The sequence below is a fragment of the Panulirus ornatus genome, chromosome 41 (assembly GCF_036320965.1).
Source record: "Panulirus ornatus isolate Po-2019 chromosome 41, ASM3632096v1, whole genome shotgun sequence".
NCBI lineage: Eukaryota > Metazoa > Arthropoda > Malacostraca > Decapoda > Palinuridae > Panulirus > Panulirus ornatus.
Genome location: NC_092264.1, coordinates 15,022,740 through 15,036,407, shown reverse-complemented (window position 1 = coordinate 15,036,407; position 13,668 = coordinate 15,022,740). Strand labels below are relative to the sequence as shown.

Below are 13,668 nucleotides of genomic sequence, written 5' to 3'. Positions count from 1 at the left end.
AAATCCTGCACTGCATTTAGGAATGATAAAGAAAATATCAAATGCCTTATGTGCCTTACTCTCTTGGGAAAACTCATTGAATTTGATAATGACAAAGAAAATATTAATTGGTATAATTCTGTTTGAAACTCATTTGGTTCTGTTGTTAAATGAATGTAAGTGAAGGCACTTCATGCTACTGGGCATTAAAGGGAAAAGCACAGGATAGAACATGTGCAAGAGAAGGTGATATGTAGATTTAGCTAGGTATTTAAAGGTATTTGGTAATATTCTTTAATTTCTTTCTCTATGCACATGGCCAATCAGGAATGTTTTCATGATTTCCGCTCTTTCTTTGTTTGTGTGCTATTAAGAGGAGGAATACCTCAGTAAGTTAAGGTTTGATAGATATGATGTTGATGCTTCTTTGTCTTGATGTTTTATTTTCAGGTCAGTTCCCTTGTTGCAGAGAATGTGGAAATAAAGCAGATTGCAAGACTGGCATTCAAGAAATTTGTAAGAGCATATCAGTGTCATGATCGGAAAATATTTAATATTCATACACTGGATATTAATGAAGTTAGTAGAGCATTTGGTTTTATGAAACCTCCTGTAGAATTAGGACGCCTAAAGTAATTGTACTATGAACATTACTTTGAGTGGAGAAACCTTTAAAGATTGTAATTACCGGTAGTTTAGATGTTTAGTAGTGATGGTCAGTAAATATGGTGTTGAGAAAACTAAAATTGACATTAAGACTCATGGAAGGGAGAAGAATTGGAGGCATAATGTGAACTTTGAGAAGTGGAAAGAATGCTGATATACAGTGTGCATTAAGTTTTTATGTATGGAACTCTCCCAACTTTAAGTCCAAAGATGTGAAAAATGATAGCAAAGATTGATAGATTGTGCAGAGTTGTGAAAAATGATAGCAAAGATTGATAGATTGTGCAGTGTGTATAGTTGGACTTGATTTTGTGGAATTTGGAAAGCCCAGAAATGTAATGGTTATTCAGAACTTTTTAGCATGAAAAAGATGTGTAACAATTTAAAACTATGTAAACAGAAATATATATTTTTGTGTCCTTTAAAAAGTAAGCAAACCCTAAAATTATTTATATATGGAATTGTATATTTTGGCTTCCTTGAGAAAATTCGTCATTGTATTTACATTTACATTATTTTCTAAAATTTCTCGAGTCACTCATTTATAGATTGATAGATATAGCCGCTGTAGCTTCAGCATCTGCTCTTTCATTTCTGCAGATACTAGAGTTACCCTCTGCCAACTGCCTATTAAGGGTGAGGCACAAAAGGCTAAAAAGCAGCACTGGTATTTACCAGTTATGAAGACTTTTGTCAAGGCCATCCCTTTAAGGGAGTTCCCGAATGGAACAGGCACTAGAGATATAGATAGATAGGTAGACAGGACACAAACAGAATTCTACTGTCCAGTGCTTTAGTGGATTCTGCAGTCCAATCTTGGACTTTTAGAACCAGGAGATACAGCTTGAAGTGCAGTTAAGGTTTTGGAATGAATTATGAATTTCTTTTGAGGAGATTGCTCAGTTAATTTAGTGTAGCCTGAATGCCATGCAGTTTTGCAATAAATATCGAAGATTCTTTTATAGTTTTTCTATATGAGATTCTTCTCCATTAGCAATGGCAAAGGCTTCACCTTCATCACATTTTGAGCCATCAGTAAATATCTCTTCTTTTTGCATGAACAGTCTCATGAAGGAAGGAATTTACTGTTTGTTTTATCCTGTTTATGCAAAGTTTGATTTCAGGAACCTTTTACGAAGGGAACTGAGCAAAATCCACTTCCTGAATTTATATCCAAACCAGTCATTAATGACATCTTTATTTTGTATTAAAATGCTTAGAGAACTTTGGATATCAAGAGATACCTCACTCCTCTTGCTAGTGAAAACCATCTTATATGCAAGGTTAGATGGTGTGAGTTTGAGCTTAAAGAGGCTCTTTGATTAAGCCAGGGTGTTATGTCTTTAATTCATAGGGAGGTCTCCAGAAGCTGCATAGTCTCTCAGCTTTAGAGGCTCTGAATACTTCTATGCATATTCTAATACCAAGAATTCGGACATCAACCTTTTATAGGAGTCATCTGGCAATCATAGACTACCTATGGCTTCATCTTGGTTTTCCTGTCTGCATCCCAGGAATATTTAGAAACTACCTTCAAAATGCTTAGCTACTTTGTCGTTTTACACGTAAAGTGTTTAATACAAAGGACCTATGCAAATCTTTGGTCAATAATCATGCCCAGAAATTTTGCCTCCTTATGGAATGGTGATGCCTTTCAGTAATTCATTTAGAACTGCTGGTATTTTAGTTGAACTTCTGAAATGCATAGCTATAATATTTTGTTCAGAGATATTAAAGCTAGAGTTTTTTTACCCAATCATTAATCTTACAAAGAGCAGCATGCAAAATATCTTACAGCAGCTTCAGAAGAATGAGTGTGGTAAACAGCCAAATCATCAATGTACAGGGAAATTTTAGAATCCCCTGTAATTATGTCCACATAATTACAGGGTTTTAGTGTATTATAGGTAAAGAGTGGATGTGAGCATACAAAGCTTTTTCTTCATCTGTTCTTGGTGCTACCTCATTAAAATGGTGAACATGCATGAACTATTAATGGCAGCATTGTTGGGCAGGCAGTGCTTATCAGTAACACACTGCCCCTGCAGCACACCTTCCTGTGGAAATTTTCTTGGGGACTCACTACATACCAGCCCTCACCTTTAAGTTTTTGTTTTTCAGAAACCATATAAACACTAGCAGTCTACTTTGAATACCCATTTTTTGAAATTGCCTTATCATAGGCTTTCTTAAATCAAAGAAGAGTGCTATTTTGTGATGATTAGCTAATCCTATCTAATTATTATTTGGTTTTCTTATCAGGGGGTCTGTGTTCAATAGAGTGAAGCTTTCTAAAACCATATTTGAATTGAGTGATACAATCATATCTTTGAGGGAACCAGACCACTTTATCATTAATCATTTTTTCCAGTAGTTTATGAAGACAACTAGTAAGTGCAGTAGGTCTGCACCATGCAACAATGGTAGGAATGTTACCTGGCTAAAGAATGGCAAGAATAAAGGATGTTTTACATTTGCATGGGACACTGAGCATCCATATTAGGTTAAACAAATCGAATAAGAATTCTACGGAGGCTCGAAATAGATGTTTTAACATAACAGCGTATTTTATTCTCTCTAAGAGTATACTCGATTTAGTGTCTTTTTAGAGATATTTCCTTCATACAAAATGGCTCATTATAGTCTTCCTCATTATTAGAGGACAGAGACAGGAAAAGGTCTTTCTTGATTTAATTTTTTGGAACTTTCTACCATATCTGTTGATGAAAGACATTTTCAGCAAAAATATTAACTTCCACGGATGGATCATTACTCTAAAGCCCTGATTATTGAGGCAAGGCATTGGAGTGAGACTATTTTCTAACTAGCTTTTTTCTCATACAAACTGTTTTAGGTTTTGTCATAGATTTAGTATCCTTCACATACTGTATCCAAGATCCCCCCTTGGCTTCTCTGACTTTTTATTTATTTACTTTATTTTTTTATTATTATTATACTTTGTCGCTGTCTCCCGCGTTTGCGAGGTAGCGCAAGGAAACAGACGAAAGAAGTGGCCCAACCCCCCCCCCCCCATACACATGTATATACATACATCCACACACGCAAATATACATACCTACACAGCTTTCCATGGTTTACCCCAGACGCTTCACATGCCCTGCTTCCATCCACTGACAGCACGTCAACCCCGGTATACCACATCGCTCCAATTTACTCTATTCCTTGCCCTCCTTTCACCCTCCTGCATGCTCAGGCCCCGATCACACAAAATCTTTTTCACTCCATCTTTCCACCTCCAATTTGGTCTCCCTCTTCTCCTTGTTCCCTCCACCTCCGACACATATATCCTCTTGGTCAATCTTTCCTCACTCATCCTCTCCATGTGCCCAAACCACTTCAAAACACCCTCTTCTGCTCTCTCAACCACGCTCTTTTTATTTCCACACATCTCTCTTACCCTTACGTTACTCACTCGATCAAACCACCTCACACCACACATTGTCCTCAAACATCTCATTTCCAGCACATCCATCCTCCTGCGCACAACTCTATCCATACTTTATTTATACTTTATTTATATGTTAAAATTTTTATTTTTCTGGTACCCAGATAATTATTATCCCTTAATCTTCTTTAAACAGATCTCGCAGTCTTGCATTGCTTATCATGAGATTCCTTTCATCATGGGAGTGATGGTCAAGGTATTTTGTTCTTGATTTTAGGAATGCTGTTCTTGGCACCTCTTAATAATATGTACAAAGTAGTCTTATGCTTTTTCATCTACAGGAAGTGCTCGCCCTCTTCATGTAATTATTATAGTTAGAATTAAGAAAAATGATAGAATAAAGAAATGTGAAAAAGATATGTAAAGAAGTTGTTAAAAAAGGGCAAGGATGAAAGCAATTTAAATTGACTTAGCCATGTAAGATATATGGATGATTATAGGTTAGTGAAGAAGGCCTGTGGTATTATGGTTGACCTTACATGGAGAAGAGATGGACTATAGAAGAGATAGGAAGACAGATGTAGAATATTAGGAAATAGGTATGTTATCATGTCCATTGGGGGCAGTTTGTATGGAGCTTGGAGGTTTAAATGAAGATATTAGTCTCTTTTGATAAATTAGCTTTGTGTGCACAGATTTACGCATAAGTGCTTTCAATATTGAGGAAACTGTAAAATTTAAGGATATATGTAAGATAACTGATAGGCTTATGTACTTCATCTAACCCAAATGAATAGGAACAAAGCTAAATATAATATATATGCAAGATATATAGAAAAGATCTCATCATATTTATGTAATAAAAGATGCAAATAATTTTTTTTGCTCTTGTTCACCAATGAATCTATTAAGTATTGCTATAATTGATGTTCTGTTTTTGTTTTACTGATTATGTGCACCTCAAAGGGAAAATTTAAGAATGTTCATGATTAAAGTTGCTAATTATTTAATAGTCAAAATCAAGTATGTTCATGATTAAAGTTGCTAATTATTTAATAGTCAAAATCAAGTTCAGGTTTTAGATTAAACATACCCCAAATAATTCAGTGAGTATGTATATACTTGTGTATGTGGGTGAGTGGGGCCATTCTTTCATCTGTTTCCTTGCACTACCTTGCTAACGTGGGAGACGGTGATTAAGTATAACAAATAAAAATATTTTTTTTTTTTTTTTTTTTTTGCTTTGTCGGTCTCCCGCGTTTGCGAGGTAGCGCAAGGAAACAGATGAAAGAAATGGCCCAACCTACCCCCATACACATGTATATACATACGTCCACACACGCAAATATACATACCTACACAGCTTTCCATGGTTTACCCCAGACGCTTCACATGCCCTGATTCAATCCACTTACAGCACGTCAACCCTGGTATACCACATCGCTCCAATTCACTCTATTCCTTGCCCTCCTTTCACCCTCTTGCATGTTCAGGCCCCGATCACACAAAATCTTTTTCACTCCATCTTTCCACCTCCAATTTGGTCTCCCTCTTCTCCTCGTTCCCTCCACCTCCGACACATATATCCTCTTGGTCAATCTTTCCTCACTCATTCTCTCCATGTGACCAAACCATTTCAAAACACCCTCTTCTGCTCTCTCAACCACGCTCTTTTTATTTCCACACATCTCTCTTACCCTTACGTTACTTACTCGATCAAACCACCTCACACCACACATTGTCCTCAAACATCTCATTTCCAGCACATCCATCCTCCTGCGCGCAACTCTATCCATAGCCCACGCCTCGCAACCATACAACATTGTTGGAACCACTATTCCTTCAAACATACCCATTTTTGCTTTCCGAGATAATGTTCTCGACTTCCACACATTCTTCAAGGCTCCCAGAATTTTCGCCCCCTCCCCCACCCTATGATCCACTTCCGCTTCCATGGTTCCATCCGCTGCCAGATCCACTCCCAGATATCTAAAACACTTCACTTCCTCCAGTTTTTCTCCATTCAAACTCACCTCCCAATTGACTTGACCCTCAACCCTACTGTACCTAATAACCTTGCTCTTATTCACATTTACTCTTAACTTTCTTCTTTCACACACTTTACCAAACTCAGTCACCAGCTTCTGCAGTTTCTCACATGAATCAGCCACCAGCGCTGTATCATCAGCGAACAACAACTGACTCACTTCCCAAGCTCTCTCATCCCCAACAGACTTCATACTTGCCCCTCTTTCCAAAACTCTTGCATTCACCTCCCTAACAACCCCATCCATAAACAAATTAAACAACCATGGAGACATCACACACCCCTGCCGCAAACCTACATTCACTGAGAACCAATCACTTTCCTCTCTTCCTACACGTACACATGCCTTACATCCTCGATAAAAACTTTTCACTGCTTCTAACAACTTGCCTCCCACACCATATATTCTTAATACCTTCCACAGAGCATCTCTATCAACTCTATCATATGCCTTCTCCAGATCCATAAATGCTACATACAAATCCATTTGCTTTTCTAAGTATTTCTCACATACATTCTTCAAAGCAAACACCTGATCCACACATCCTCTACCACTTCTGAAACCACACTGCTCTTCCCCAATCTGATGCTCTGTACATGCCTTCACCCTCTCAATCAATACCCTCCCATATAATTTACCAGGAATACTCAACAAACTTATACCTCTGTAATTTGAGCACTCACTCTTATCCCCTTTGCCTTTGTACAATGGCACTATGCACGCATTCCGCCAATCCTCAGGCACCTCACCATGAGTCATACATACATTAAATAACCTTACCAACCAGTCAACAATACAGTCACCCCCTTTTTTAATAAATTCCACTGCAATACCATCCAAACCTGCTGCCTTGCCGGCTTTCATCTTCCGCAAAGCTTTTACTACCTCTTCTCTGTTTACCAAATCATTATCCCTAACCCTCTCACTTTGTACACCACCTCGACCAAAACACCCTATATCTGCCACTCTATCATCAAACACATTCAACAAACCTTCAAAATAGTCACTCCATCTCCTTCTCACATCACCACTACTTGTTATCACCTCCCCATTTGCGCCCTTCACTGAAGTTCCCATTTGCTCCCTTGTCTTACGCACTTTATTTACCTCCTTCCAGAACATCTTTTTATTCTCCCTAAAATTTAATGATACTATCTCACCCCAAATAAAAAGATATTCTGGAAAATTAAGATCAGATATGTGCGAGCACCTAGAGATTGGATCGTTACAAGTGATGCCATTGTTAGATTGTTCCTGATGCTACATCTCTGTTGGAAGCTAGGCAACGAAAAAAGAAGTAGAAGCCTTAATAAGGATTTTGGTAATAAAAGTTCAGCATATATTGGACGGAAGGCTGATTTTAAATACTACGAATAACTCAGTTGGATCATATGCTGTTCAGCCTCTTGTTAATGGGATTCCAACAATCACATTTACTGAAGCTAGTTATGGATTTTTTGTCTCCATCAGTGGACTGGACACTTTATTACAATATGTAATAATGATTTATAATGATCATAAAATTATTAGTGCTGATGCACCTGGAAATGGGAGGACCAAGGAAAAAAGGCAAGTACTTTAGGAGGAGCTGAGTGAGTGTGTCAGCCATTTGATACAAGATCAGGTATTATTTTTGGGTGATTTGAATATGAGAGTAGGTAATGTATCAATTGAGGGTGTGATTAGGGAACATGGGGTACCCAGGGTAGTGAATGAAAATGGTACACAGTTTGTTGAGTGTGCTGATAAAGGACTGGGGATTGAGAATAAGGTTTAAAAAGAGAGCCATATATAAGTATACATGGCTTAGTAAGGATGATGGAAAGCAGGCATCGTTGGATTATAAGCAAATTGATAGGCATGCAAAGGAAAGACTCATGGATGTGAATGTGCTGAGAGGGGTAGCTGATGGGATTTGATCGTTGTTTGATGGAAAATGTTTGGGAAGGAGAGTAAAAGCCTGAGGAAAAGCAGAGAATGACTAGGATCATTAGTGGAAGGGGGCAAATGGAAAAGCAGTAACAAGCAGAAATGAGTTAAAAGAAGATGAAGTGAGTATTTTGAAGGATTGTTGAATGTGTTTGTTGACGGCAGCAAATGTAGGATGTTTTTGATTTGGAGGTATGCTAAGTTAGTGCCATAGCAGGTAGTTTAGTGAGAAGAAAAGAGGTGTAAGATGAAGTCTGACAAAGCAGCTGGAGTGGATGAGACTGTGGTTGAATATCTTAAGAAAGAGGGTGACTTTTGTTGACTCACCCTCCTGTATGTTCAGGCACCGATCTTTTTCACTCCATCCTTCCACCTTCAATTTGGTCTCCCACTTCTTCTTGTTCCCTCCGCCTCTCTCGCACACACACACACACACACACACACACGTATTTATTTATTATACTTAGTCGCTGTCTTCCGTGTTAGTGAGGTAGCGTAAGGAAACAGACGAAAGAATGGCCCAACCCACCTGCATACACATGTATATACATAAACGCCCACACATGCACATATACATACCTATATATTTCAACATATACATAACGAGATATCTTGGGGATGGGACCCAGGTCTAATTGCAAAATCCATTTATGTTTCATATACACCTGAATTTCATATAGCCTGAAGGTAACTTATACAGTATTTTTTAATAATTTTGCATGTGAAACAAAGTTTGTGTAACAATGAACCATCAGAAAGCTAAGGTGTCCCAACCTCAGCCACCCATGTGGACAATCTGTTGTTGTTTGGCATCACTGTCACTCCTAACTTAATTTATGTGTTACTGATAAGCAACTATTTTCTTACACTTATTCTCACATAAGTATTTAACAGTAAAAATATGGTTTACCAATGAAAAAATAATGTGTTTAGAGTAACTGAGCAGCACAGCAACATCAGCAGAGTGCTGGAATCAGCTGTTAAACAATAAAAACAACAAACAACTGCAAGTTTTCAGTTTCCACCTGCGATGCTATGTTTTGATTTAAAGGTTACAGTACACATTATTTTATTTTTAGGTTTTATTGATATAAAAATAAATAAGCATTTAATTTACAATAATTACAAGTATCTGTGAATGTAATGAAAACAAAAATTTCAACGCAAAAATGTTATTGGTCATGTTATGCTCAAACATGGCATTTCAGTGACGAAATTCAGATTTCATAAGAAAATAATGTATTGCACTTACCAAAAAATTTGATCTCTGCTTACAGAAGATAAATGCAGCAACAAATTCTAGAACTACATATGGCATGAGAAACTTGAGGGGGAGGATACATCTCTATTGACATTATCATGAGAAGGAACATTACAAGTTGAGGGACCAGGAAGTGGGTCCTCTAGGAATGAGGAGGCATTCTGCTAGATGGCTTTTTTAAATGTTTCCTCCAGAGTCTTCTGCCTCATTAACAATGATTTTCATCTTAAAAGTCCCTCTTTGATATTATAAACTGACATGATTTCTTGTTCTGTTATAAATGCATGTTGTTCTAGTCCTTCAGTAAGTCCATCACACACTTTCACCATGTCTTCTTCGGGCACTTTTTTTTTTTGCAGTGTTAACAAAGTCATCTTCATAGTCTCTGTTATCATGATCAACTTGATTCAAAATCATTTCAGCTATTTCACTACCAGTCAGTGAATGAACTACTGGAGCCTCATTATCGATGTTAAAACTTTGATATCGACTTCTTCCTGTTTACTGAAGAACTCTAGAGGCTTTTTTGACATTTTCAACAATATCTGTACCACAGAGCAGAGAATAAGCAAAAAACAATGAGTAATGCACTTAGGTCTGGTGGTGATGATGGTTTGTAACATACTGGCACCAACAGAGCATCAAAGCCCAGCATGGGCAAGTGAGGTCAGGTGTGGAATTTTCTACTTGTAACATCATGTCGCCACTCAAAAAGTTTTGGATTTTGGAGCATTTTGGATTTTCTGATTAGTAATGCTCAACCTGTACTTATTTCAATGATACACTCAAAGACTGTATCCTTTACCCCCTTCTAAGCTCTCTCTCTCTCTCTCTCTCTCTCTCTCTCTCTCTCTCTCTCTCTCTCTCTCCCAAAATTGCAGCCCTGGTGGCTATTATGCAGCTGTTGCAAAAGGTAGAAAACTTTGCTTGAGGTCCCAGGGGAAGTGGTTGCACAACGGGAGAATCCCTCTCACAGAGATTCCTGTTGCTTATTTCCTGGCAGACAATATTCTTTTCAAGGCCTTCATCATTACTTTGCACATACTCAAGTGAATTTCATGAATCATGTACTTACCTATTTGTAGTTTGGGGAGTAAGGTTTACATTTGTGGGGTCCCATCTCTTGTACTTTCCTTGCCATCGAGTCACCCGTAAACAGTCTCGAGTTAATTTCTAACCATCCACCATCCTTGTACTAACCAGTACTTCTTTATGTCTTTCCTCTGTTTTTATCTTGTTATCCTCATAATGCATCTCTTGAAGAGTTGTTCACTGTCCACATCATTTACCTGCTTCAAAAACTTTTAAGTTATCATTAGGTCCACCTACACTGTTCTCTGGATGACTGCCACTACAATGTCCCTTACGAGGATGGAGATCTGTACCTGTGGAGTCCCATGTCTTCGACGTATGCGTGCTGTTGGATTTAATGGCCATTGGTTAGTGAGGTAATTAAACCAGAATCTGATGTAAAAATATTATGCAATTAGGGTTTTTGAACCAAAAAGGAGTGATAAAAAAGACAAAAGTTAACCATATAGTGTTTATTTGGTATTCTGAATACAAATACGCATTAATTCCTTTGATATTAGTTCTCTAATTAGTTTGTGTCAAGTATGGCACAACAGTTCAAAATTTCCATATCAAAAATTATAGGGACAGGATTTCCAATAGATTTGATAATGAAATTATCCAAAGACAAAAAAATTTCATTTACGTTTAAAAAACTATAGTGGCTCATAATTCAACTTACAATGTTTAGAAAACTAAGAAAATTATGTTTAAGTTGCTTGTACTACAATCAGGATATTGGAAAGATAAATGGACTATTTTGTGTGAAAGTCGTAAAAACAGTTTGAGCTTTTATTGAGGCACAAATGAACATCACATTTTTGGCATTTTATGGTTGATTTTTTCTTGCAACCTGGTAACTTGCATCTTTGCCGATCACATGGGGCTGGCCAGTGTGCAAACTTATCTTTCCTGACATCTTTTGCCGGAATGGACGCTGCTGGTCCTCTCCTTTTCTTCACTACAAAGTCTGCCTCTGAGGTTGACCGTCCCCTTCTCTTGGAAGTGTTTTTATTTTGTTTTATTAGTGACACCGCAATTCCCGTTCTGAATCCTAATATATCATACTGTCTTGATTTTGGTACTTGAAGACTTTGTGCATCTCTTTTGTACAACAGCCAACAATTTACAACTACCATGTCTAAAAGATGATAAAATAATCTATGGTAAAATTTTTTGGGGTGCATTTTAGTGCGATAATAAAGCATCATACCATCAAGGGGATCAACATCTCCCATAAACGTATTATATTGTTTTGTTGGATTTGGACACGGAACCTGTACAGCAGAGTCAGTGTTTTTGTCCCATTTTTCTACTTTCCTTAATGGCTCATCATTTGAAATTGTGGATGCATTTGGTACACACTTTATGTCACAACACTTTACGATACAATTTTCTCCATCAACTGTTGCCTCTTTTTCTTCACATAAGCTAGGAACATACCTCTTTTCACTAATACTTTTGTATACTTTTAGTCTGTTTTGCTGTATGCTTCCCATGGCATATATTCCTTTTTGAAACAATTCACATTTTAGTCTGTTTGATGAAAACCAACTGTCATAATACAGAAGGTGGGATTTATTTTCAGGTATTACTTGAGCAAGCTTCATGACCATACTTGAACTAGCACAAAGATCTGGATGGCTTGGTAATGGATTAATTTGCCCTGTATAAACCTCAAAGTTATAAACGAGGCCACGAATATCTGAGAGTACAAATATTTTATAACCCCATTTATGAGATTTCAATGGATTACATTGCCCTGAAGTGGAACTTCCTTTGAAGGGTACAATTTGTTCATCTATACATAATATCTGTTCTTTGGGAATTTTCCGAAACTTACAAAGTAAGTTATCTATGAGTGGTCTAATTTTGAAGAGTTTATCCATTTGGTTATTTGCTGTTGGGGGCATTTTTGAGTTGTCATTGAAATGGATGAAGTTTTTAACTGCTTCCCATCTTCTCCGTGTAAATACATCTGCAATTTGGGCAACTCTGCTGGAGGTTCGCCAATACATACGAGTCTTTGGAAGAGGAAAGACTGAGGTAAATAATACAGTACCTAAAAATTGTTCTAATTCCTCTCGAGTAAGATGTAGTGGAGTTGCTGGATAGGTTTGTAGTGCATACAAGTTTGATTGGCCAACAATATATTCTAAAAGGCTATCATCAAAAAAAATCTTGAAATACTGTATTGGAGTTAATAGTGATTTTGACCTTGGTAATTGCCATTTGGGAATTTCTTTAGCACCAGTGCCCAATTCAAAAGTGTTCCAAAAAGTTTTTCTCTCTAGTAGTGCATGAGATGACATGATGGCGTCACTGTCCTGCAAGGCTTCATCATCTGTAAAACAGGAAGATAATGCGATACAGTAAATATAAATGCTGCAATCATAATGTTTTACTGTTCGAGACAAAATGCACTTCAGGACGAGTTCATCTGTGGCCCAATGGCTGAACTGGTGGGTCTTAAATACGTTTTTGGTCAATGGACACCCGAGTGACGATCAAGCAGCACAACCTGATCAGAATAGATAATACTTAACCTCATCAAAAGAAAAAAATGAATTATTTAATTGACTGTACTTCAAAATACAATGTTGGATTAATAAATATTACCTGAATCCATGATATCAGAGGGCACAGCGAGGGAGGTACTGTTGGGCAGTAATATATCGTCTTCATCCTCACTTGAAGCATTTTCTTCTTCACTCTCACATGGTATGGGTTTGACAGTGATGCTCAGGTCACTGCTATTAAGGCAAAACATCAGTGTATCCATTGTCCTTAGGCTACAAATGACCTTAAGCCTACGGCAAGACCTGGAAGAAATGCCAGCTGACTTTAATGACTTGACGACTATAATGCCCTATAATTTAATAAAAAAAAACTCTATAGTAATTATCTAACTACTACAATCAGTCTATAGTAATCAACTACTAAAACCATGTTTTGAATATATCCTCCTTCATGCTCTGATCGAGGTCTCCCAACAAAGCTTCATTATGAACATTCATAAGTTCTAGACAAAAAATTAGGAGACATAACTTGGCAAAATGACGTGACCGTGTTGGTGAGGCACTCCCTCACCTGGATCAGCTGATGCTCATGCTGGCTTTGTGTACATGGCACACTTTCACCAGTGGCCCACAGAGGGCACTGTCTATAGAAAACGGGAAGCACAAAATGTGCAACCTACTTATATATATATGAATATATGTAATGAAAGTATACATATATGGTCGTAGAATCACCTTTTTGAACACCTGAAGCAAGAATTCAAGATTTTTAGGTAGTTGTTATATTCT

The 13,668-nt window shown here is 37.4% G+C and overlaps 2 protein-coding genes across 7 annotated transcripts in view; one reads left to right on the top strand and one right to left on the bottom strand.

Annotated features, from left to right (window-relative positions):
- Window positions 1–4,929, top strand: part of LOC139761695 (uncharacterized) — a 72,383-nt gene extending 67,454 nt beyond the window's left edge. For all 4 annotated transcript variants that reach the window (XM_071686044.1, XM_071686048.1, XM_071686046.1 and 1 more), the window contains one exon: window positions 430–4,929. In XM_071686044.1, the coding sequence (XP_071542145.1) occupies window positions 430–615 (186 nt within the window). In that variant the 3' untranslated portion in view covers window positions 616–4,929. The remainder of the gene's footprint in view (window positions 1–429) is intronic.
- Window positions 4,930–10,818: 5,889 nt separating this feature from the next.
- Window positions 10,819–13,527, bottom strand: LOC139761694 (piggyBac transposable element-derived protein 2-like). 3 transcript variants are annotated; one of them, XM_071686042.1, is made up of 3 exons: window positions 13,451–13,527; window positions 12,980–13,182; window positions 10,819–12,704 (listed from the first exon to the last, which is right to left on the bottom strand). In XM_071686042.1, the coding sequence occupies exons 2-3, from the start codon at window positions 13,140–13,142 to the stop codon at window positions 11,116–11,118; spliced, it is 1,752 nt and encodes a 583-aa protein (XP_071542143.1). In that variant the 5' UTR covers window positions 13,143–13,182; window positions 13,451–13,527; the 3' UTR covers window positions 10,819–11,115. The 3 variants fall into 3 exon arrangements, with proteins under 3 accessions (XP_071542143.1, XP_071542144.1, XP_071542142.1); XM_071686043.1 differs by having other exon boundaries at window positions 13,409–13,473; XM_071686041.1 differs by having other exon boundaries at window positions 12,980–13,479.
- Window positions 13,528–13,668: the final 141 nt, after the last annotated feature.

Coding starts and splice junctions, on each gene's coding strand:
- LOC139761694 (XM_071686042.1), bottom strand. CDS start 13,142: ATGGATACACTGATGTTTTGCCTTAATAGCAGTGACCTGAGCATCACT. Junction 12,705..12,979: donor CTCTGATATCATGGATTCAG/GTAATATTTATT, acceptor CCTGTTTTACAG/ATGATGAAGCCTTGCAGGAC.